At 37.1% G+C, this 23,881-nt stretch overlaps 1 protein-coding gene across 2 annotated transcripts; it reads left to right on the forward strand.

Annotated features, from left to right (window-relative positions):
* The first annotated feature begins 1,031 nt into the window (after positions 1-1,031).
* On the forward strand, positions 1,032-23,546 carry LOC129189105 (sodium-dependent phosphate transport protein 2B-like). 2 transcript variants are annotated; one of them, XM_054790454.1, is made up of 13 exons: positions 1,032-3,491; positions 3,970-4,023; positions 4,101-4,235; positions 4,307-4,435; positions 4,511-4,654; positions 8,518-8,629; positions 8,691-8,886; positions 12,090-12,185; positions 12,293-12,404; positions 13,857-14,024; positions 19,263-19,379; positions 21,096-21,220; positions 21,293-23,546. In XM_054790454.1, the coding sequence occupies exons 2-13, from the start codon at positions 3,978-3,980 to the stop codon at positions 21,830-21,832; spliced, it is 1,920 nt and encodes a 639-aa protein (XP_054646429.1). In that variant the 5' UTR covers positions 1,032-3,491; positions 3,970-3,977; the 3' UTR covers positions 21,833-23,546. The 2 variants fall into 2 exon arrangements, with proteins under 2 accessions (XP_054646429.1, XP_054646430.1); XM_054790455.1 differs by having other exon boundaries at positions 1,032-1,298.
* The last annotated feature ends 335 nt before the right edge of the window (positions 23,547-23,881 follow it).

Raw genomic sequence — 23,881 nt, forward strand, 5'->3', positions numbered from 1 at the left:
GTTAGACTTGTTGAAAACATTACATCGTCTTCAGTGCTTACGGAAACATGCACCTTAGCTTAAATGGTTACGAAAAAGGCCTGTTAGGATTGTTAAAGACGTTGAAATGTTGTCAGTGGGTATGAAAAGATGTAAATTAGCCTCGCTCAACACCTTAAATCCTTTTCGGTGGTTACAAAATTTAAAAATACAAACCTTATTCTCTAACTGCTTACAAAAAAAGTCTGTTAGACTTGTTGAAAACATGAAATCCTCTTCAGTGGTGACAAAAACACGACGCTAAATTGTCTTGGATGAGTACAAAAACACGTATGTTGGATTCGTTGAGACTCAGAATTGTCTTCAGTGGTTACGAAACATACGTTTGCTTCACCTTAAAGCTTTTCCATGGTGACAATTCGGCGTACCTTAGCTTGAACGGTCTGTTATGCTCGTTAAAGGCGTTGAAATGTTGTCCGTGGGTGTGAAAACACGTACATTCACCTCACGCCACACCTGAAATCCTCTTCGGTGGTGACGAAAACACATGTATTACCTTCACGACGACGCCAAATTGGGCAAAAACATGTACATTAGGTTTGTCACCCGTGGTTATGACCAAAAGTGTGTTCTGTTCGTCGAGGACATTAAAAATGGATGGCTTGGGAAAGACAAAGTCTGTAAGGTGTGTCAAGGAATCGCGTAAAAAACATTTCAAAGAAATTAAATGAATGATAACATTTTATTTGTTGCATCTATATTACTAGGTGCTTATATTTTGGGGGCGGTGTGGCCCCCAGTATCTCTCCTATTTAAAATTTGTTTTTTTTTGGCCGAAACATTATCGTAAGAATGAGAGGTGTTCCATTAAGCACCACTTGGGGGCAGCATGTTGGAGGTGCACTAAAAGTCTCTTATCACCTCTTTCCATCCTTTGAATAGCTGCACGGTCACGTGATCGCACGCGGGCATGCACCCAGCTGCCGGCTGTACATGTGTGCGCTTCACCTTTGCACCCAGCGCGACACCCCTGCGCGCTGCTGACGTGGCTATAAGAGCAGCCGGCGGCCCGCACTCCCCGCAACAGGTGTCCCAGGTGAAGCGTGCCCTCCTCGGCCTCAGGCAGGCAGAGCTCCGCACGAACAGGCGCAGGTGCAGCTGCAGGTGCGCGAGACCACCCTGCCGCCCACCTACTAAACTGGGACGCACGTACACGATCCCCTCCCCCACTCCCACCAGCACCAGCCGGCAGGACCTCCTTTTAGAGACGCTGCATTTGAAGAGGGAGCAGGTTCCATTCTGACGGAGCAGCTGCTCAGGTGAGTTCATTGGCTTATTAAGCAGGTGTGGTCTTTTTCTACCGATTCATAGCAGAAAACAGGAGGAAGGTTCACTTGCTTCTTTACTACCAAAGTTTCTATTTTTGTGTAGTTGAGTTTTGTCAACAGATTGTTTTTTTCTTTCTGATCAAAATTATGCTGAAAATCTCACAGAATAAAAATGAATGCAAACGTTCAGTACAAAAAAAAAAAATCAGTGCAAATAATTTGGATGTTTTAAAACTCTTATTTACACTTCCAAGTTTTGTAAGACCCCTGTCATGTGACCATGCACTCTATGCCTGATTGGCTGCCTCTGAGACACAATCCACTGACTTGCTCTAAAGATGCCTGATGTGCGAATTTTTCAACATCAGATTTTTTGCATTGAATTTTTTTTAACTTTATATTTTAATAAGCGGAATACATTTTGTTTGCAGATTTATTCAATGAAACATGAAATCATGTAAAAAAAAATTCAGTTACATAAATTGAGTGTCTAAAGAAAGCTTTGGTCATAAAGAAGCAAATTAACCCTCACAGGTCTTACAGAAAATGTGTGTGTGGGGGTGTGCGCACGCGCGCACGTGTGTGTGTGTTTTTTGAAACATAATAATTTGTTGTGATTTTTTTTACTCTGAATTTTTATAACCTGTATTTGTATTTATTTTTATTATTTATTTGATTTTATTTTACTTTTAATTTTAATGAACTGAATTTTAAAACCAAGTATTTTAACAAATTGAATTATTTAACCTGAAAACATTTTCATCCAGTGGGATTTTCTGCAAAATCTGTTGTAAAAAAACAAAACATCCAAATAATTTCTTTCTTTTTTTTTTTTACTCAGCATTTTTAAGAATGGAATTTTTATAATCAGAATTTTTATTTACTCAGAATTGATATACTGAATTTTTTTTTTTACTATGAACTGAATTTTAAAACATATTTTGACAAACTGAATTATTAAACACTGCAAATTTTATTCAGTGACATTTTCTGCACGATCTGACGTAAAAAAACAACAAAACAAAACATCTTTTTTAGTCTGCATTTTTAAGTATGGAATTTTTAGAAGCTGAATTTTTATTTACTCTGGAATTTTGACATACTGATTTTTTTTTAGGCACTGAATTTTAAAACACTGTATTGTAAACACTGTACAAAGTGAATTATTAAACATTATGAATTTTTATTCAGTGACATTTTCTGCGTGATCTGATGTAAAAAAATCAAAAATTAAAAAAATCATAAAAAGTTTAAAGTTACGAGAATAAAGTCAAAATATTATGGTGATAAAGTCATAATTACAAGAAGCATCTTTGCAAGAAGAAAGTCAGCATAGAGTTGAAATATTAAAGTCAAAAAATATTTTTGTTAAAATCATAACATTATGACAAACAAACAAAATAAAGTTATTTTTGGAAAATTAGTTTTGGAAAAATATGTGAAGCGAGAAGTGGCGAGGGATTACTGTACATCTCTTTGTGGGACGATTCGATACGCATCTAGATACACGGGTTAGGGTATGATTCAAAAATTATATATTTTAAAAATAGAACGATTCGATACCATTCGATTCAGTGTACAAACGATACGATTCAATGGTTGTATTTGTTGAAGAAGCCAATCGTATAAAAGTGTCATTCTTCGAGTATTTTCAAATGTGTAAAAGAGCACATCATATCCCCAAGCATGCTGTAAGACGGGGGTCACCAACCACCAGGCCGCGGGAAACGTTCAGGCACAGTAATAAAAAAACAAAACACTGAAAAAAATAAAATAATTTGTCAATAACTACATCAAATTTTATTTAAAGAGATATCAATTTTGGAAATATGGGCCATTGTTATTTAAAAAAATGATACATAGTTAGCAATCTCACAGTTTTTGCATGTTTGTTCTGAGCGGTCACTTGTCCCACTTTGTTAAACGTGCCTTGAAAGCGCCACATAATTTTCACCCTCACTGCACAGATTCAAGATTCAAGATTCAAGATTCAAGATTCAAGAGAGTTTTATTGTCATGTGCATGGTAAAACAGCAGTTATACCATGCAATGAAAATCTTATTCTGTTCATTCTCCCAAGAAAAGAAAGAAAACACAAGATTGACTACTATACTGTATTTTTCCCCTTTTTCTTTCACCTCATATTTGGTCCCAAATGCTGATACTATCTGGGAAAGCATAAAGGTAAGATTTGATGACCTTACTGAGTGCTAATGTGCATAATTGTTGGTGCACCTCTCTGAAAAGCAAAGTCCAGGCTGGTACTGGTGGATGGTGGGTCTGTATTCATTTAGTGCTTTTAATTTGATGGTGTTCCAGCCTTAGCTTTACACAATACATAATAAATAAGATGGCTATAATGTAGCTATAATTAGCGTGCTGCTAATGCTAAGCTATGCGCATGTGCAACAATCCATTCGTCGGCAGCCCAGGCTGTCGCGTTGTTTAAGAGACAGACTGTCAAGCGGTTGCTAGTCTTGCGATACCCGGTGCATGTCTTTACATTAAGGATTTATGGCTGATTCTTATCCATCCAGGAGGCTGCTGCCCATGCCACCGCATCTCTCGCTTGTCAAAGTGGACATCCGGTTGCATCGGTTTATCCTTCACAACACTACAAAAGACTAACCCAAACCAATTTTGTGGACTTTTCCATCCCCAGATTCAGTCATGGGTCCCAGACCACAAGTGGGGACGGACTCCTCCCCCAGCTTTGGTACGTTCTTCCCTTTTGGGCGCTTTCTGTCCATATTGTTTCCTTTCTAGAATGTTCCTACCTGTCTCATCCTGCAGAAGACAAACGCGAGGAGGTGAAAGATGCAGCCATCCTGCCATCCTACTCCACCGTGGACCTGATCAACGAGGATCCGGCTCAGGAGGATCCCTGGGAGCTGCCGGAGCTGAAAAACACAGGGGTCAAGTGGTCAGGTGAGAACTTGTTCGTGTGGACGGCGGCGGTTCCACGTTGTGGTTGTGACGGTCGGTGTTTCCTCTTGCAGAACTGGACACCAAAGGAAAGATCCTGCGCGTGGTGACGGCTATCGTGAAGCTAGCGCTGTTGGTAGGACTTCTCTACTTGTTCATCTGCTCGCTGGACATCCTCAGCTCGGCCTTCCAGCTGGTGGGAGGTGAGATGTTGGAGGGGTCCTCCTGATGAGCGCTGTATTGTTTGTTGAAGCCACCACTTCGTTGCTTGTGCGCAGGCAAAGCTGCGGGGGACATCTTCAAGGACAACGTGATCTTGTCCAACCCTGTGGCCGGCCTGGTGATCGGAGTCCTGGTCACGGTGTTGGTGCAAAGCTCCAGCACGTCTTCGTCCATCGTGGTCAGCATGGTGTCCTCCGGATGTAAGTGCTAATTAGGGTGGCGTCACCATGAATGATATTGTTAGCTCTGACAATGAAGTATTTGATCCAAGACTACCGGCCTTGTTTACACAAACACCTACGTTAGGTGTGTCGCCACTCTGCTTCGGAAAATACTGTATGGCTGGGGGGTCCAAAGTGCGGCCCCAGGGCCATTTGTGGTCCACGAATGCACATTCTAAAATATCAGTGAACAAGAAAACAACAAAAAATAAGCAGCAGAAAACATGGAGAAATCTGCAATAATTTTGCAAGAATAAAGTGAAAATATTAAGAGAAAAAGGTTGTATTCTGACAAGAAAAAGTCGTAATTTTATGAAAGTAACATAATATTATGACAAAAAATAATGAAATTTTAATAGCACAAAATTGGAATATAACCAACGTTTTTATTTAAGTCGCAATATTGTGAAACATAAACAAAACAACAAATAAAATTGTCATTTTTACAAAATTAGTTTCGCAAAAAAATTACAATAAAATAAAATACAATATTAACATGGTATAATATTACAAGAATAAGGTTATTTCTTTTCCTTGCTGTGGACTGAGGAGGAGCTCTGTTGACGATAGTGGAAATTTGAACTATACTGCTCAAAAAAATTAAAGGAACACTTCAAAAACACATCAGATCTAAACTTGGGGAAAAATGATCTTGAATATCTTTCCTGATAACAAGTGGGTGATGTATTAGTAACAAAATGATGCCACATCATTTGATAGAAATGAAAATGATCACCCTATAGAGGGGGGAAATCAAAGACACCCCAAAAATGATGGCGCTGGATGGACCTAAACATAATGTCCCAGAGGTGTTCTATTGGGTTTAGGTCAGGTGAACGTGGGGGCCAGTCAATGGTATCAATTCCTTCATCCTCCAGGAACTACCTGCATACACTAGCCACATGAGGTCGGGCATTGTCGTGGACCAGGAGGAACCCAGGTCCCACTGCACCAGCGTAGGTTCTGACAATGGGTCCAAGGATTTTATCCCGATACCTAATAGCAGTCAGGGTGCCGTTATCTAACCTGTAGAGGTCTGTGCGTCCTTCCAGGGATATGCCTCCCCAGACCATCACTGACCCACCACCAAACCGGTCATGCTGAATGATGTTGCAGGCAGCATAACGTTCTCCACGGCATCTCCAGACCCTTTCACGTCTGTCGCATGTGCTCAGGTTGAACTTGCTCTCATCAGGGAAGAGCACAGGGCACCAGTGGTGTAGTTGCCAATTCTGGTGGTCTATGGCAAATGCCAGTCAAGCTCTACGGTGCTGGGCAGTGAGCACAGGGCCCACTACAGGACGTCGGGCCCTCAGGCCACCCTCATGGAGCCTGTTTCTGATTGTTTGGTCAGAAACATTCACACCAGTGGCCTGCTGGAGGTCATTTTGTAGGGCTCTGGCAGTGCTCATCCTGTTCCTCCTTGCACAAAGGAGCAGATACCGATCCTGCTGAGGGTTGAAGGGCCTTCTACGGCCCTGTCCAGCTCTCCTGGAGTAACTACCTGTCTCCTGGAATCTCCTCCATGCGTCCAGGTACCGCAGTGATGCCCTGGTCCAGATCTGGGAGGAGATCCCCCAGGACACCATCCGTAGTCTCATTAGGAGCATGCCCCCACGTTGTCAGGCATGCGTACAAGCACGTGGGGGCCACACAAACTACTGAGAATCATTTTGAGTTGCTACAATGACATTTTAGCCAAATGGACCAGTCTGCTGCATCATTTTTTCACTTTCATTTTTGGGGTGTCTTTGATTTCCCCCCTCTATAGGGTGATCATTTTAATTTCTATCAAATTATGTGTCATCATTTTGTTACTAATACATCACCCACTTATTATCAGGAAAGATATTCAAGATCATTTTTCCCCCAGTTTAGATCTGATGTGTTTTCGAAGTGTTCCTCTAATTTTTTTGAGCAATGTATTTGGTACTTTACTGTCTACACTTCACCAACATAAGATCAGGACTGCTTGCTGGCTCCCTCAACTTGAACTCGGATAGGTGAGAGGTACACATTCCTTGAAATAAACTAGTTACAAGTGCTGCTTGCTGCTAGCGAGTCAAGCTAACCGGCTAACTGCTAAAGTTCAAAACGGTTGCCTAGCAACCGTTCCAAACACGAAGTAAAATGATAAATATTATGGCAATAATATCATGGCAATAAAGTCACAATTACGATTAGTTCAATTAAAGTTGAACTAGTAGAATTTTTTTTATAAATGACATCAGAAATAACAAAAAAAACAGTAGAACATTTAAACTTTTTTCTCTTCATATTTTCACTTTATTGTTGTAATACTACTGTTATGTTTTTTTTCTTCCCATTTCTATTTTTTTTTTTTTTACTATTTCAAATTTCATCTTGTAGATTTTCTTCTCGTACATGAGGTTTAAATCTTTTTCATTGTTTATGAAAACATTGTATGCCAGGGCTGTCCAAAGTGCAGCTGTTGTTTTATTGGGCTGCGGCACATTCTAAAAATATCATTTAACAGGAAAAGGAAAAAGGATAAGCGACAACAGCAAAAATGGCAAAATCTGCAATAATTTCACAAAAATAGAGTCAAAATATTAAGAGAAAAAAGTTGTAATCTAATGAGAAAAAGCTGTAATTTAACAAGAATAACATCATAATATTACGACTTTTAAAAAATACATATTTTTCTTTAATATTTCAACTCTGTGCTACAAAAATCACGTTCATTTTTTCTTATGATGAATTTATTCTCCTAAAATTGCGACACTTCTTCATGTTAGAATACGTGTTTTTTCTATTAATATTTTGACTTGACTTTTGTAATATCACAGCTGTTATTTAATCTTCATCTCATGACTACATTCCTAATATTTAGACTTTATTTTCCTAACATTGCAACCTTTCCCCAACCTGATTTTCCAAAAATGACAGAACTTTATTCATTCCTTTGTTTGTTTCTCATAATAATATGACTTTAAAGCAATAACCATTTTTTTTCTTTAAAATTTGAACTGTATGCTACTAAAACCCCTGTGCTACTAAAATGGAATTATATTTCCTTTTTCCTTATATTACCAAGTTATTCTAACTTTTTTTCTCTTAATATTTTGACCTGGTTCTCAAAAATTTACAGCTGTTTTTTTCCCTTTCTGATATTTTTTTTGTTTAGTTTTCAAACTATTTCAATTTTCTTCTTGTAATTTTGACTTTATTCCTACAATATTTGGACTTTTTCTCCAACCTAATTTTCCAAAAATGACAACTTTCTTTTGTTTTGTTTGTTTCTTATTATATTACGACTTAAAAAAAAAACTTTTTTCTTTAATAATTCACATTCAAATTGCAACTTTTCTTTTCATTCTCATACAACTTTTTTCTTGTAATATTTAGACTTTATTGTTCATTAAAACTTCTTCTGCAATCTAATAAAAAAAATTACCTTATTTGTTGTTTCTCATAATATTATGACTTCAAAAACATTTGTTTTCCTTAATATTTCAACTTATTTCGACTCAATACTAAAATCGTCAAATTTTTCTTCATAATATTTCCACCATTTAGATTCTCGTAAAATTAATGACCTTTTCTTGTTAGAGTACAACTTTTATTCTTAATATTTGGACTTTATTCTTGTAAAATTCTTGCAGATTTTTCCATTTCCTTTGTTTCCTCGGTCTTTTTTGTAATTTTCTTGATAAATTATTTTTTGTGTTGTGCTACGGGCGAATAAAACAACTACCGGCAGGTCGCAAATGGATCCCGGCAGGAAAATGTGCTCGAGCGTGATAGAAAACATGAAATTGTCTTGACTGGTGACGGAAAAAACACTTGGTTGAAGGCTCACGCTGCCTTCATGTTGGTAGTGTTGGAGGTCCAGTCGGCAGTGCCCATCATCATGGGCGCCAACATCGGAACGTCGGTCACCAACACCATCGTGGCCATGATGCAGGCAGGCGACCGCAACGAGTTCCGCAGGTAAACAACAACAAAGCATAAGAGTACTTGGTGCGGAAGACGACGTTTCTGTCACCTGCAGGGCCTTTGCCGGCGCCACCGTCCACGACTTCTTCAACTGGCTGTCCGTGCTGGTTCTGCTGCCCTTGGAGGTGGCCACGGGGGTCCTGTACAAGCTCACCCTCCTCATCATCGAGTCCTTCCACATCCAGACCGGAGAGGACGCCCCCGACCTGCTCAACATCATCACTGACCCCCTCACAGAATCCATCATCCAGGTGAAGACCCTCAGTTCTAGTCATGACCTGAATCATGTACCGGACCTTCATTACATTTCCCAACATACGCGAGCCACCGTTTCTGCAAACATTTTCCTGGAATCGTACCAAAACTGGGGCGTGCAAAAACCGAGGTTTGACTGTAAATCAGGAGTGTCCGAAGTGCAGGCCATGGGCCAAATTGTATCCCGCGGCCGGTTTATTTGTTGTTTTTATTGGCCCGCGGCACATTCTAAAAATATCAACTAAATGAGAAAACCAGTAAAAAAACAAAACAACAAAAATGTCAAAATCAGCAATAATTTCACAAAAATAAAGTCAAAATATTAGTAAACTAACGAGAACAATTTTCAATTTTACAAGATTATTGCAATAAAGTCATAATTATGAAAAAAAATGGCAGAAACAGAATAAACAGCTGTAATTTTACGAGAATGAAGTCACAATATTGAGAGAAAAATGTAGCAATTTTAGGAGAATAAACTCAAAACATTAGGAGGAAGTATAATGTCATTTTAGAGTTTAAATATTAAAGAAAATATATTCTTTTTTAAAAGTTGTATTATTATGAGAAACAATGCAAAATAAAGTTGTCACTTTTGGAAATTTAGGTTGGGGAAAAAGTTCTCGTCAAAATAAAGTTAATAAAGTTATAATGTTATGGGAATAAAGTCAAAATATTGTGTGAATAAAGTCAGAATATTGCAAGAAGAAAATGTAAGATTATTAATTTTTAAAAACAGCAAAAATTGAAAAATCTGCGCAAATTTTACAAGAATAAAGTCAAAATATTAAAGGAAACAATTGTAAACTAACAAAAAGAAGTTGCAATTTGATGAGAATAAAGTCATAGTATGAGGAAAAAAAATGACATTTTTGTAGCGTAAAGTTAAAATATTAAAGAAAATTGAAGAAAAAATACTTTTTTTAAAGTTGTAATATTATGAAAAACAAAAGAATGAAGTCGTCATTTTGGGAGAATTAGGTTGCAAAAAAGTTATAATTTTAAGAGAATAAAGTCAAAATATATTCCAAAAAAGTCATAATTACGAGAAAAAAAATGGCAGAGATGGAACAAACAGCTGTAATTTTATGATAATAAACTCATAACATGAGGAAATAATCCAATTTTAGTAGCTGAAATATTAAAGAAAGTATATTCTTTTTTTTTAAAGTTGTAATACTATGAGAAACAAACACAATAAAATAAAGTTGTCACTTTTGGAAAATTAGGTTGGGACAAAGCTATGATCAAAATAAAGTGAATAAAGTCATAATGTTATGGGAATAAAGTCAAAATATCGTGGGAATAAGTTAAAGTAAAGCCAAGATTGAGTACAATTGGCTTAAATATGCTTACAGTAATTCATCGCTATATCACATTTTTTACATTAATAAATGATCACTGTTTTGTGGTTGATATGGCCTATTCGTTTAAAAATATGCATATTTACATACATAAGAGTGGTCAAATATTACAACCCTCTCAATATGTTGCATAATGCATGTTGCAATCTTAAATTTTGTGATGCATTTCACAAGACAGCTCGTGTGTCGGTCATTGCCTTTTTTTTTTCCCCGTCTGCTTGCTTATAATTTGGCTTGTGATATAAAGTTGGAAAATTCTGATTGTAGTACTGACGGCGGTGCTTTTGAGAAAGCTACAGTGAACAAGGCTGACAGATTATTTCCCTGTTTGCCATCACTGGATGTTTGCATGAATCACCAACTTCACACAGATCATTAAAAAATCATGAAATAAAGCCTTACAGATCACTTCCACACATACACAGCACACATATAGCTGAATTATAAACAATAAATATTGCAACTTCTGATCAATCCATGTCAATTTCACACTTAAAATAATGTACCTATTTAAGCCCCGCCCACTTCCGTTTTATGCCTCGTCACACCGAGTAGAGATAGTGATAGGGATAATTTAGATGGGGGAACAGATACAGATCGTGGTGTTCTTGCTCATCCCTAATGTTTACTATATTTGCTTAAATGAGTGTAAAGGTGATTATGGGGTGTTATTTCATGTCCACAGGGCTCTAATAATGATTAAAAAAAATTATTTAGAAGGTTTTAAACATCTTTTGTCTGCTCTGAGTACAAAAATATTCCATTTATTAACATTGATTCATATGTCACAGAAATTCATTTGTCACGACCGGATGTGGAACCAATTAACAGCGATAAACGAGGGAATACTTTATTGGGTAATACAAATATAAAGTTGACTATAGGGGTGTTAATGTCCAGAGAGCTCTAAAAATGAAAAAAAAAACATTTAGAAGATTGTAAACAGGTTTTCTATATCTTAGAATGTCATATTTTCTCTTATTATGTCTATTATATTGGGTAATAGGAGTGTGAAGGTGACTATAGGGGTGTTATTTAATGTCTGGAAGGCTCTAAGAATTTTTAAAAGTGTATTTAGAAGGTAATGAACAGGTTATCTATGTCTTATATGTCTTATTTTCTCTTGTTATGTCTACTATATTGGGTAATAGAAGTGTCTAGAGGCATCTAATAGCGTTAAGAAAAACATATTTAGAAGATTGTAAACAGGTTTTCTATATCTTATATGTCATTTTCTCTTATTATGTCTACTATATTGGTAATAGGGGTGTAAAGGTGACTATAGGGGTGTTATTTCATGTCCAGAGGGTTCTAATAATGTTAAAAAGCATATTTAGAAGATAATAAACAGGTTTTCTATGTCTTACATGTCTTATTTTCTCTTATTATGTCTACTATATTGGGTAATACGGGTGTAAAGGTGACTATAGAGGTGTTATTTCATGTCTAGAGGGCTCTAATAATGTTAAAAAGCGTATTTAGAAAATTGTAAACAGGTTTTCTGTGACATAGCTAAAACAATATTTCATTTATTATTATTAAATCCTACTTTGCAGAAATTGACCTATCGGGGTGGGGTCTGGAACCAATTAATTGCCATAAACGAAGGATTGCTGTATTTTTTTAAGTCAGCCACGAAACAGTGATCATTTATTAATTGATTAATGTTTGCAAAACCTCAATATAGCGAGGGAGCGATAATCAATCCACGATATTGCAAGGCATTACTGTATATGACTTTTGTAGGTGGCTTGAGAAGAAGTCATAGTTTCCAGTGAGAGAATACGTAACGCTGACTTTGTGTTTACGGAGGTTTTATGTTCTTTCTTTCTTAGCTGGATAAATCTGTCATCACCGGCATCGCCACCGGGGACCCGGACGCCAGAAACAGGAGTCTGATCAAAATATGGTGCAAGAAAAAGACCAACACGGTAAGAAGTAAAAGCGGAAGTTCTGAAAGCGGAACGTGGCGTACGATGACTGCTGAGTTCCTTCCCAATGGAAATCATGTGACCTCTGCCCGCCTTTGATCATGAAGACTTTCTGGAATGCCACGGTGGAGAGCTGCCCCGCCGGCGCCGTCTGTTGGGAGGAAATGAACCAAACGTGGACGGAGATGAACATGACCTGGATCGACTACCAAGAGAAATGTAAGCTCGCCTCCCTCGATGAATACCTTTAGAGAAAAAAAAGCCAAAAGCTAAGGTCGTGTTGGAAATATGAGCGCACGGTGAAAGACCTCCTACACGGAGACCTGCTGATGCTTGGACAATGAGCACCTCTCACTTATCTGCTTGCTGACTCAGCACATTCCTTCTACCTGCTCAAAAAAGCTATTCATGCCCTGTGACACACACACACACACACAAACACACACAAAACACACACAAACACAGCCTACTGCTAGACTATTCAAAACTTCATCACTGCTTTCAAACAGGGGGGGTCCTAAGTTTTCCCAGCCACGGCCACGTAGTTAAATATGAAATATTTCATATTTTGTAAAGATGCTAAAAATTATGTCTTTTTTAAAAACTGCATCTCAGCTTTGCCAATATGTGAAAATCCCTATCACTAATATCAACTTCACTTTTTGCTCTTTTTTCCCCATTTTTACTGTTTCTTTTTTTTTTCCAAATATTTCAATTTTCTTCCTAAACGATTTTCAGAAATGTTCTTCTTGTAACGTCATGACTTAATTCCAGTAACATTTGGACTTTATTCCCATTATATTGTAACTTTTTCCCCAACCAAGTTTTCCCAAAATGATAACTTAATTTTTTCCCCTCACAATATTACGACTTTAAAAAAAACTTTTTTTTTAATATATCAACTCTATGCTACTAAAATGGCGTTATTTTTCCTCATAATATTATGAGTTTATTCTGCTAAAATTGCAACTTTTTTTCTCCTTAGACGACATTTTTCTCTTACTATTTTGACTTTATTCTCATAAAATTACAGCTGTTTTAATTTTTTCCCTGATAATTATGACTTTATTCTCATAATATTTTGAACGTATTCTCATAATATTCAAACTTTTTTCATAAGCTAATTTTCCAAAAATTACTATTTGATGTTTCATTTATGATTATTTTTTAATATTTAAACTTTATGCTACTAAAATTACTTTATTTTCCTTTATAATATTACATTATTCTTGTAAAATTGTGACTTTACAGCAGCAAAACTGGAAAAATCAGCAGTAATTTTACAAAACTAAATTCAAAAGTATTAAGAGAAAAAACTATTTTGACTATATTACGACTTTAAAAAGTTTTCTTTAATATTTCAACTTTATGCTACTAAAATGGCATTATTTTTCCTCATAATATGATATTATTCTCGTAAAATTTTGACTTTTTTTCTTGTTAGATTACAACTTTTTTTTAATGACTGCTCATTTTTCAATTTTTGCTGTTATGTTTGTTTTTTTTAGTTTTCTAGTTAAATGATCATTTTAGAATGTGCCGCAGGCCATTAAAAAAACAGCCATGGGCCACAAATGGCCCCCCGGCTGCACCTTGGACACCCCTATTTTCAAGAGTGGGACATCTATGTGTATCCCGAAATGTCCTGTCATTTGACTTGTCCCCTTCCAGGCACACATATCTTTGTCAACGCCAACTTGCCCGACTTAGCGGTGGGCCTGATTCTCCTGGGTCTGTCCCTGTTTGTCCTCTGCACCTGCCTCATCCTCATCGTCAAGCTGCTCAACTCCATGCTCAAGGGCCAGGTGGCGCTGGTCATCAAGAAGGTGCTCAACACAGGTAAGCTCTCCAAATCCGCTTCAGTTTCAACAAAACCGTGTGCCTTATGTTGATCCGAGAAGAAATTCTCATTGGCGCTGGAGAAAAACACCCGAAATTGTCTTGACACGTATGCTCTGTTTATTTAAGACGCCAACGCACGGGTGTCCTAACCTTTTCCCAGGCAGGGCCACATAAGAAGTCATATATATTTCAAGAAGTCATATATATTTTATATTATTATATTATATTTTATATTCTCTCAGCTTTGTCATAAAGGTGAAAATGCCGATTAATATCAATGTCACTTTTTGCTCTTTTTTTCCCCTTTTTGCAGGGTTTTTTATGTTCCAAATATTTAAACTTTCTTCTTAAATAATCTTCATACATTTTCTTCTTGTGATATTATGACTTTATTCCCACAATATTTTCACTTGATTCCCATATTCTAACTTTGTTTGGAAATTAATTTTCCAACAATGACAACTTTATTTTGTTTTGTTTGTTTCTCATAATATTACGACTTCAGAAAATAATGCGTTTTTTATTTAATATTTAAGTTTGATTACCCCACCTCTTGTCCAAAGTCAGCTGGGATAGGCTCCAGCATAGCCCCGCAACCCTAGTAAGGACAAGTGGCATAGAAAATGAATGAATAAATTTCAATTCCATGTTACTAAAATGACATTATTTTTCCTCATAATATTACAAGTTTATTCTCGTAAAATGGCGGCTTGTTTCTCTTAATATTTTGACTTCATTCTTGCCACTTTGATATTTTTTAAAGCAACACATGATAGATATGCTAAGACGTTATTTTAAGAAAAAAGTGCATCTCAGCTTATTACTAATATCAGCAATGAATCATTGGACCGATGATTATCAGGTCGAAATGAGGGAGTTATGACGTCATACTGATAAATCTGATAACATTAAAAATAGCTCCAATAACTGATCATTTATAAAAAGGCTCCAATGAGGCAAAATTACCCGTACTGTCCGGGTGAGCAAAACAAGCACTCCTTTTTTCTCCTGCCTGTGATGTAACTTCCCATGACCTCACCTGTACACAAACATTCACTTTCCAAGGAAGACATTTCACGTGCTAGTTGTACCAAATTCTCCATGATGAGGGAAAAAAACTCCATCGAGCACACAAAAAAACCTGACCAGCCGCCGGAAACGCCAGCACTGCGATGTTTGAAAAGTGCAAAAGGTTTGCCAGAGACCTCCGTGGCGTCACACCGGCTGCTCGGTGTGTGTGTCCGAATACAGTGCACCTTGCCGGGCCACGCCAGGTGGCTCCTCCCACTCTATACTCTGGTGATGTGGTAGTAGTAATATCATGATACTTGATTGGGACAAATCAACAGGTACAGTTGGTCAAATCCTAATTTGTTCCAGTTCTTCTTACCTTCAGGTGTGCCAAACTACACTTAAATCTAAATTTTAAAAAAAGTGGATATAAAAAAGTTATCATATCGGCCTTGAGAAGCACAAAGTTATCAGTATCAGTTTGAAAAAAAGAATATCGTGCACCCCTACTTTATTCCCATAACATAACTTTTTCCCCAACCTAATTTTCCAAAAATGACAACTTATGTTTTGTTTGTTTCTATATCACAACTTTAAAAAAAAAATCATTAATATGCCACCGAAAATGATATTTTTCCTTGTAATATTATTAGTTTATTCTCATAAAATTGTGACTTTTTATCTCATTAGAATATGACTTTTTAACTATTTTACTCTCCAAATATGTTTTTTCCATTTTTGCTGTTTTATTAAAATTTTCCAACTACTTACTTTCTTCTTGTCAACTTTCTTGTCGTAACTGTGACTTTATTCCCATAATATTTTGACTTTATTCTTGTAACATTATAACTTTTTCTGCAACCTAATTTTCCAAAAATGACAGCTTTATTTGTTGTTTTGTTACTTGTATTATAACTTTAAAAAAATGTATTTAAAAAAATATTTCAACTTTGAAATGGCGTTATTTTCCCTCATAATATTACAACTTTATTCTTGTAAAATTGTGTTCTTTTGTCGTTGCATTACAATATTTTTCTCTTAATATTTTGACTTCAGTCTCTAAAATTACTGCTGATGTTCCCAGCTTTGCTGTTGTAAAGTCACATTTATGAGAATATCGTAATATTATGAGGAAAAATAACGTCATTTTAGTAGCATAAAGTTTAAACACTAAAGGAAGACTTTTTAAAGGTGAAATTATAACACGTGTTATTTTTGGAAAATTAGGTTGCAAAAAAAGCCATAATGTTACGAGAATAAAGTCAAAATATTAAGAAAAAAACGTTGTCTTGTAGCAAGAAAAAAAGTCACAGTTTTATAAGAATAAACTTACAATATTATGAGGAAAAATGTAATTTTAGTAGCACAAAGTTGAAATATTAAAGAAAAACATTCGTTTTTTTTAACAGTTGTAATACAGTTGTGTATTTTTGTAAAATTAGGTTGCTAAAAAGTTATAATGTTACCAGAATGAAGTCATAATTTCCAGGAAATGGCAGAAATGGAAAAAAAACAGCTGTAATTTTATGAGAATAAAGTCGAAATATGAAGAGAATTTAGTCGTATTCTAACGAGAAAAAAGCCACAATTGTATAAATCTGTACAAATCAATACAAATTGATTTTAGTAAAAAAATTTTTTTTATAATATTATGGTCCTAAAGTCAAAATATTAACAGAAGAAAATTTTAAAGAAGAAAATTTAAAACATATATATATATATATATATATATATAGATAAAAAACCCAACAGCACCAACGGAAACAACAACTGTAACAATTACAAGTATATAGTCTTACAAGAAAAAAAGTTGCAATTTTACAAGAATAACGTCGTAACATTATGAGAAAAAATAATGTGATTTTAGTATCGTACAGTTCAAATATTAAAGAAAAAGTTTTATTTTTTTATGAGAAACAAACCAAACAAAATAAAGTTTCAATTTTTGGAAACGTAGGTTGGGGAAAAACGTATAATGTTATGAGAATAACGTCAAAATATTATGGGGACAATGTCATAATATTATGAGAAGAAAATTTCCAAAGATTATTTAACAAGAAAGTTGAAATATTGAGAACATTTTAAAAAACAGCAAAAATGGTGAGGAGAAAAAAAAATCTGAGTTGATATTAAAGTTGATATTAATAACAGGCTTTTTCACCAAAGCTGATGGACTTTTTTCTTGAAATATATATAACTTCTTAGCATATCTTTACAAAATATCGCAAATGGCAAAGTTGCATCCTTTCATTGGGGAAATGTTTATATCACCCTGGTATAAATATAAAGAAATATGATAATAAAAATAAAGATATAGTAACATAGTTTAATTACGTTGGTACAAGACAAAAAATTACTTTTGATGGTTATGTTTGGTTATTTTCATGCTTCATTTTGAAAATCATGAAACACAAAAGCCGAGCAATTCCCTTACTATAATCAAAATAAAGCGAAGTGCGTGCTTCATAACTAACACGTGTACCTTATGTTGTGTTTGCTGATAAGAAAAGCATAATAAAAAGACAAAAAGCACGTATGGCAGCAGAAAGTGTATGTAAAAACTAGGGTTGACTTGCGAGAGATGCGTCTGCATGGGTAGCAGCCTCCTGGATGGATAAGAATCTGCCATAAATCCTTCGATGAATGGATTGTAGAAACATGCACCGGGTATCACAAGAATGGCAACTGCTTGTCAGTCCGTCCTTAAACAAGGTGCAACAAACAAGGATTGTCGTGCATGCTCCGTAGCTTAGCATGACTGAAGACCAGGATGGATGTAAATAGCGTTAGCAGTGTGCTAGCTAGTGACCGAAAGATTTTCAACACTTCAGCAAAACATGTGTACATTATAGCCATCTCATTTACTGTATCTTATTTATTATGTGCTTGTATTGTGTAAAACTAAGACAGGAACAACATCAAATTAAAAGCACTAAATGAATACAGAGTCACACCCACCAGTACCAGCCTGGACTTTGTTTTTCATAGAGGTGCAACAAACAAATATGCACATTAGCACTCAATAAGGTCATCAAATCTTACCTTTATGCATTCCCACTTACAAGTAGTATCGGCATTTGGGACCAAATATGAGGTGAAAGAAAAAAGGGAAAAATAAAATACAGTTGTCTGTCTGTGCAGTGTGGGAGAAAGATAGATGGTGCATTCAAGGACCTTCCAACAAAGTGTGACAAGTCGCCGCTCGTCACAAACAACATATACATGCAAAACTGGGGGATTGCTAACAATTAGGGGTGTCACATAATCTCGCCAGATTAAAACGTGACAAACTTTCTCGTGGCGTTGGGCACTAGGCCTGTGACGATAGCAAATGAATTAGTCACACAAAAATGAAAATGACCTATTTTGCCGGCCCCAATATATTGCCATGTGCATGCTTGTATTGTTTAGGCGGGAAGAGAGTTCACCCTGTGCATTGGTTTCAGGACCTTGGTGCGTTTGTTCCATAGAACAATGGCATGAACAGAGTGAGCTCTTTTGTCAGTCATACAGTCTCTTTGTCTCAGTGGGTGGAGGCGGGGAGGCTAGCATACACAGTGCAGAAGAGTGTAACGTAGTAGAAATTAAATTACTAGACTGCAATATATTGTCATATTTTTAAATGTACTTTTCTTCAAGCAATATTAAAATCTCGTCTCGTAGACCCAATAAATAAATAATGTCCCATATTTCCAAAATTGATAGCCATTTATATAACATTTGACACTTTTTTTTATTTTTTATCACTGCGCCTGAATGTTTCCCACGGCCCGGTGGTTGGATGTTGATACTTTTATACAATTGGCTTCTTTATTTTATAATTTAAGATGAATGTCTACATCAAGAAATGTAACCGTAGAATCAAATTGAATCGTATGGTTTGTACACTTTATGGAATGGTTCTGTTTTTAAAATCCATGCTTTTTGAATGGTACGGTAACTCGTGTATCTCGGTGCGTATGGAATGGTCTACATTTATATCCCTTGTAAAAAGGATGAACGTACGTACTGTAGTGTGCGTCCCGTCCCGCCTGCTTGATAGTCAGCACATCTGCTTTGGTGGTGATGCTTGATGAGCGACGCAGGCAAAGCCAACTCTGATGTTTCCGCCTCACCTTCAGGTCCTCCGAGTCCTGACTTGTGTGATGGAGAAAGTCAGGAACAAAAGCACGCTTTCATCAAACTGCCTTCATCACAATCACCTCTGGGTCGCTCTCTCCGCAGACTTCCCATTTCCCTTCGCCTGGGTCACCGGCTACATCGCCATCCTGGTGGGAGCGGGCATGACCTTCATCGTTCAGAGCAGCTCCGTCTTCACCTCAGCCATAACACCTCTTGTTGGTGAGTTTGCTCATTCTGCTTCACTCCAAGGCTTGCTTGGACTAGCTACCTCCTCGCTACCTCTGCTTCACGTCACGACCAAAAGCCTGCTGGAGCTCGGACAGCCACCCTTTCATTCTGCTGTCCCCCAGCTTTGGTTTGGGAACGGGAAGGAGATCACACCAAAAACACAAAGATTCTAAATCAGGGGGCCACTTTCAGGCTTCAGCTGCTTTTCTACATTCTACAAATATCATTCACCAAGAAAACCTCATTTTAAAAAAAGCAAAAATGGAAACATCAGCACTCATTTTACAAGAATAAAGTCAAAATATTAAGAGAAAAAAAGCAAGAAAAAGTCATAAATTTGCAACAATAACATTGTAATGTTATGAGGAAAAATAATGCCATTTTAGTAGCATAAAGTTGAAATAGTTTTTAAATACTAATATTATGAGAACAAACAAAACAACAAATACATTTTTGTAAAATTTGTATGCGAAAAAGTTATACTGTCACCATGATAAAGTTAAAATACATGGGAATAAAGTCATAATTAGGAAAGAAAAAACAGCAGAAATGGAACAAAAACAGCTGCAATTTTACGGGAATGAAGTCAAAATATTAGGAGGAAAAAAAGCAAGAAAAAGTCATAATTTTTCAAAAATGAGGTCATAGAATTGAGTAGAGGAAAAATAATGTGATTTTAGGAGCATAGAGCTGAAATATTAAAGAAAAGATATGTTCTTTTTTTAAAGTCACAATATTATGACAAACAAACAAAACAACAAATACAGTTGTCATTTTTGGAAAATTAGTTTGGGTTAAGAGTTATATTATTATGGGAAAAAAGTAAAAATATTATGGCAATAAAGTCAGAATTATGAGGGGAAAAAAATGCACAACAAGAAAGTTGAAATAATTGGAAAATCTAAAATAAATAACAGCAGAAAAAAACAGGTGCAATTATAAAATAAAATTGATGGACAACTACTGTACGACTGAGAGCCTACACAGACGCATTACGAGAATAAAGTCAAAATATTAACAGAAAAAAAGTCGTATTCTTCTTTTCTGAGAATAAACATGTAAAATAATTTCGTTATAGTAGCATAGATGTGAAATATCAAAGACAAAATGTTTTTTTCTTTTAAAGTCGTAATGTTATTTGAAACAAACAGAAAAAAATATTTTTTGGAAAATTAGTTTGGGGAAAAAGTTCTAATATTACGGAAATAAAGTCTTACAAAAAAAGACTTACAAAATTAAATACAGAATAAAGTTGAAATAGTTGTAAAATAAAAAAAAAAACTACATCAGAAATGGGAAAAACCATCTGTCATTTTACGAGAATAAAGTCAAAATATAAAGAAAAAAGTCGCATTCCAATGAGAAAAAAAGGTCACAATTTTACGAGAATAAATTTTATGAGAAAAAAATACGTAATTTTAGTGACATAGGGTTCGATCCTCAGTCCTGCCGGGATCATGTCAAAGTACCTTGAGTGTTGTCATTGACTAATATTTCAATTTGCTTGATAAGCTGAAACATTTAAGTGTGAAATCAGGAAGGGGAGCAACACTTTTTCACACCACTGCATATTACTTCTTAGTATTTGCTTTACAAAATACCAAAGTGGCAAAGTTTCATCCTTTCATTTTTCACCATGTGTCCCTGGCTGGAGGAAAAGGTTTGGACACCCTTGGTGTACCTAAAAGCTATGTCTTGTCTTGCTAGGTATCGGTGTCATCAGCCTAGAGAGGGCATATCCTCTAACTCTGGGCTCAAATATCGGTACGACCACCACCGCCATCCTCGCGGCGATGGCTAGCCCCGGAGAAACGCTCGCCAACTCACTGCAGGTAGGATGGCAGAAAGAGTCCTGGTGTATGTTCTTTGTTATTCGGCGATCTAATAGTCTTGACTCTTGGTAGATTGCCCTCTGCCATTTCTTCTTCAACATCATGGGCATTCTCCTTTGGTATCCCATCCCCTTCCAACGCGTGCCCATCAGGCTGGCTAGAGGTTTGGGGAACCGCACAGCCAAGTACCGCTGGTTCGCCATCCTCTACTTGATCCTGTGCTTCCTGGTGTTTCCCCTCACTGTCTTCGGCCTGTCGCTGGCCGGTTGGCAGGTCCTGGTGGGCATCGGGGCGCCCTTCATCGTGCTGGTCATCTTCGTGGTGATCGTGAACATCATGCAGTCCCGTTGCCCGCGCTTCCTGCCCCGCTTCCTGCGCACCTGGAATTTCCTGCCGCGGCCCCTGCACTCACTGGCGCCCTGGGACGCCATGGTGACCTCCACCATGGGCTTCTGCGGCCACTACTGCTGCTGCTTCTGCAGATGCTGCGAGTGCTGCCAGAAGGGTGAGAAGGGCGAGAAGGTCGAGAGGGAGAAGAGCCTGGATTTGTACGATAACCCAGCACTGACCGTGGATGACGACCCTAAGGTCATACAAGGAACCCATCTTTAATAAGCATGATGTGCTGGCATCACGTCTAAGACATTCACATAATTGCCGTAAGTCACGGGTGTCAAACAAGGAGGCCCAGGGGCGGATTTGGCCCAAAATATCATTTCACGTGGCCCACGAAACTTGGAAGTAAATAATGCACGTTGTTTTGTTTTAAATTATTTAAATTATTGAAAATATTGAAAATATTTCAAAGATGTTGTGTGTTTTTAAAAATATACTTTTTAAAAATATACATTTATACTGTACAAATATTAAAAATAAAAATATATATTTAAAAAAACTCTTCCCTCACCCACCCCCCATCACCCCTGGTAGGGTGGGTGGCTGTTCACCTCAAGCTCGGGTCCTCTACCAGAGGCCTGGGAGCTTGAGGGTCCTGCGTAGTATCTTAGCTGTTCCTACAACTGCGCTCTTCTGGACGGTGATGTCTGATGTTTCTCCAGGTATCTGTTGGAGCCACTTCTCCAGTGTGGGGGACACGGCCCCCGGTGCTCCTATGACCACGGGCACCACTGTTCCGTTCGCCTTCCAGGCTCTCTCCAGCTCTTCCTTGAGCCCTTGGTATTTCTCTTGTTTCTCGTGTTCCTTTTTCCTGATATCGCCATCATTGGGGATAGCTACATCCATCACAGTGGCTGTCCTCTGCTGCTCATCCATGATCATGATGTCCGGTTGGTTGGCTACAACCATCTTATCGGTCTTTATTCGGAAGTCCTACAGGATATTAGCCCTCTCATTTTCCACCACCTTGGGAGGTGTTTCCCATTGCGGTCTCAGGGTCTCCAGTCTATATTTTGCAGAGATGTTTCTGTACACCAGGGGTCATCAAAGTTTTTCCTTGTGAGAGCTACTTTTACAAAATGAAAGAGCTACTCATTTTTGTAACATTTATTTTCTGAGCTTATTTTAAACCCAAACAAAGCGAATATGCTTGTTTTACCAGAACATTAACAAAATGCTGGTGTCCACAACTCACATTTTGTATTTCAGAATGCATTTCTTTCTACTGTTCTTTCATTATTAACTGAAAACCTGAATGAAAAGCAGGCTTGCAGGCACCTCATGTGGTCGTGGGGGGCTACCTGGTGCCCGCGGGCACCACATGGGTGACCCCTGCTGTACACTATACCGGCTACTTGGTTGTGCCGTTCCATGTATTCTTTTCCTGCCAGTATCTTACACCCTGCTATTAGGTGCTGGACTCTTTCAGAGGCCTCTTTGCAGAGCCTGCACCTGGGATCCTGCACCTGGTCTATTGCTCTGGTGCTCAAGGCCTGCTCCTGTGCTGCCATGATTAGCGCCTCTGTGCTGTCCTTCAGTCCAGCCCTCTCTAGCCATTGGTAGGACTTGTTCATATCCGCCACTTCAGCTATCTGTCGGTGGTACATCCCATGCAGGGGTTTTTCTTCCCATGATGGTTCCTCCAACTCCTTCTTTTCCAGTTTCCACTGCCTGAGACATTCACTAAGTGCTTCATCTCTTGGGGCCATTTTCTTGATGTATTCGTGGAGATTGAATGTTTCGTCTCGGATAGTGGTCCTGATACTCACTAATCCTCGGCTTCCCTCTTTGCGCTTAGCGTATAGCCTCTGGATACTGGATTTGGAGTGGAACCCTCCGTGCATGGTGAGCAGCTTCAGTGTTTTAACATCTGTGGTCTGAACTTCTTCCTTTGGCCAGCTTATTATCCCAGCAGGGTATCTGATCATTGGCAGGGCATAGCTGCTAATTGCTGTTAATTGTTAATATATATATATATATATATATATATATATATATATATATATATATATATATATATATATATATATATATATATATATGTTAATTGTTAATATATATATATATATATATATAAAGAAATTTGAAATATATATTAATAATCATAATAACATTAACACACATATAAAATATATATATATATATATATTTAAAATAACAAAATAACATAATTTTAAAAATAAGTGTCTTTTTGATGTGCATTATTTGCTTCCAAGCTTTTAATGAAATGATACTGCTGGCCAAATCCGGCCCCCGGGGCCTTGA

This window comes from Dunckerocampus dactyliophorus, chromosome 10 (assembly GCF_027744805.1).
Source record: "Dunckerocampus dactyliophorus isolate RoL2022-P2 chromosome 10, RoL_Ddac_1.1, whole genome shotgun sequence".
In the NCBI taxonomy this organism is placed as follows: Eukaryota; Metazoa; Chordata; class Actinopteri; order Syngnathiformes; family Syngnathidae; genus Dunckerocampus; species Dunckerocampus dactyliophorus.

Bases quoted from the DNA above. Each gene is read 5' to 3' on its own strand.
- LOC129189105 (XM_054790454.1), top strand. From the start codon at position 3,978: ATGGGTCCCAGACCACAAGTGGGGACGGACTCCTCCCCCAGCTTTG. The intron at 4,655-8,517 runs GTAAGTGCTAAT...TCATGTTGGTAG, and splicing joins CAGCATGGTGTCCTCCGGAT to TGTTGGAGGTCCAGTCGGCA. The intron at 14,025-19,262 runs GTAAGCTCTCCA...CTCTCTCCGCAG, and splicing joins CAAGAAGGTGCTCAACACAG to ACTTCCCATTTCCCTTCGCC.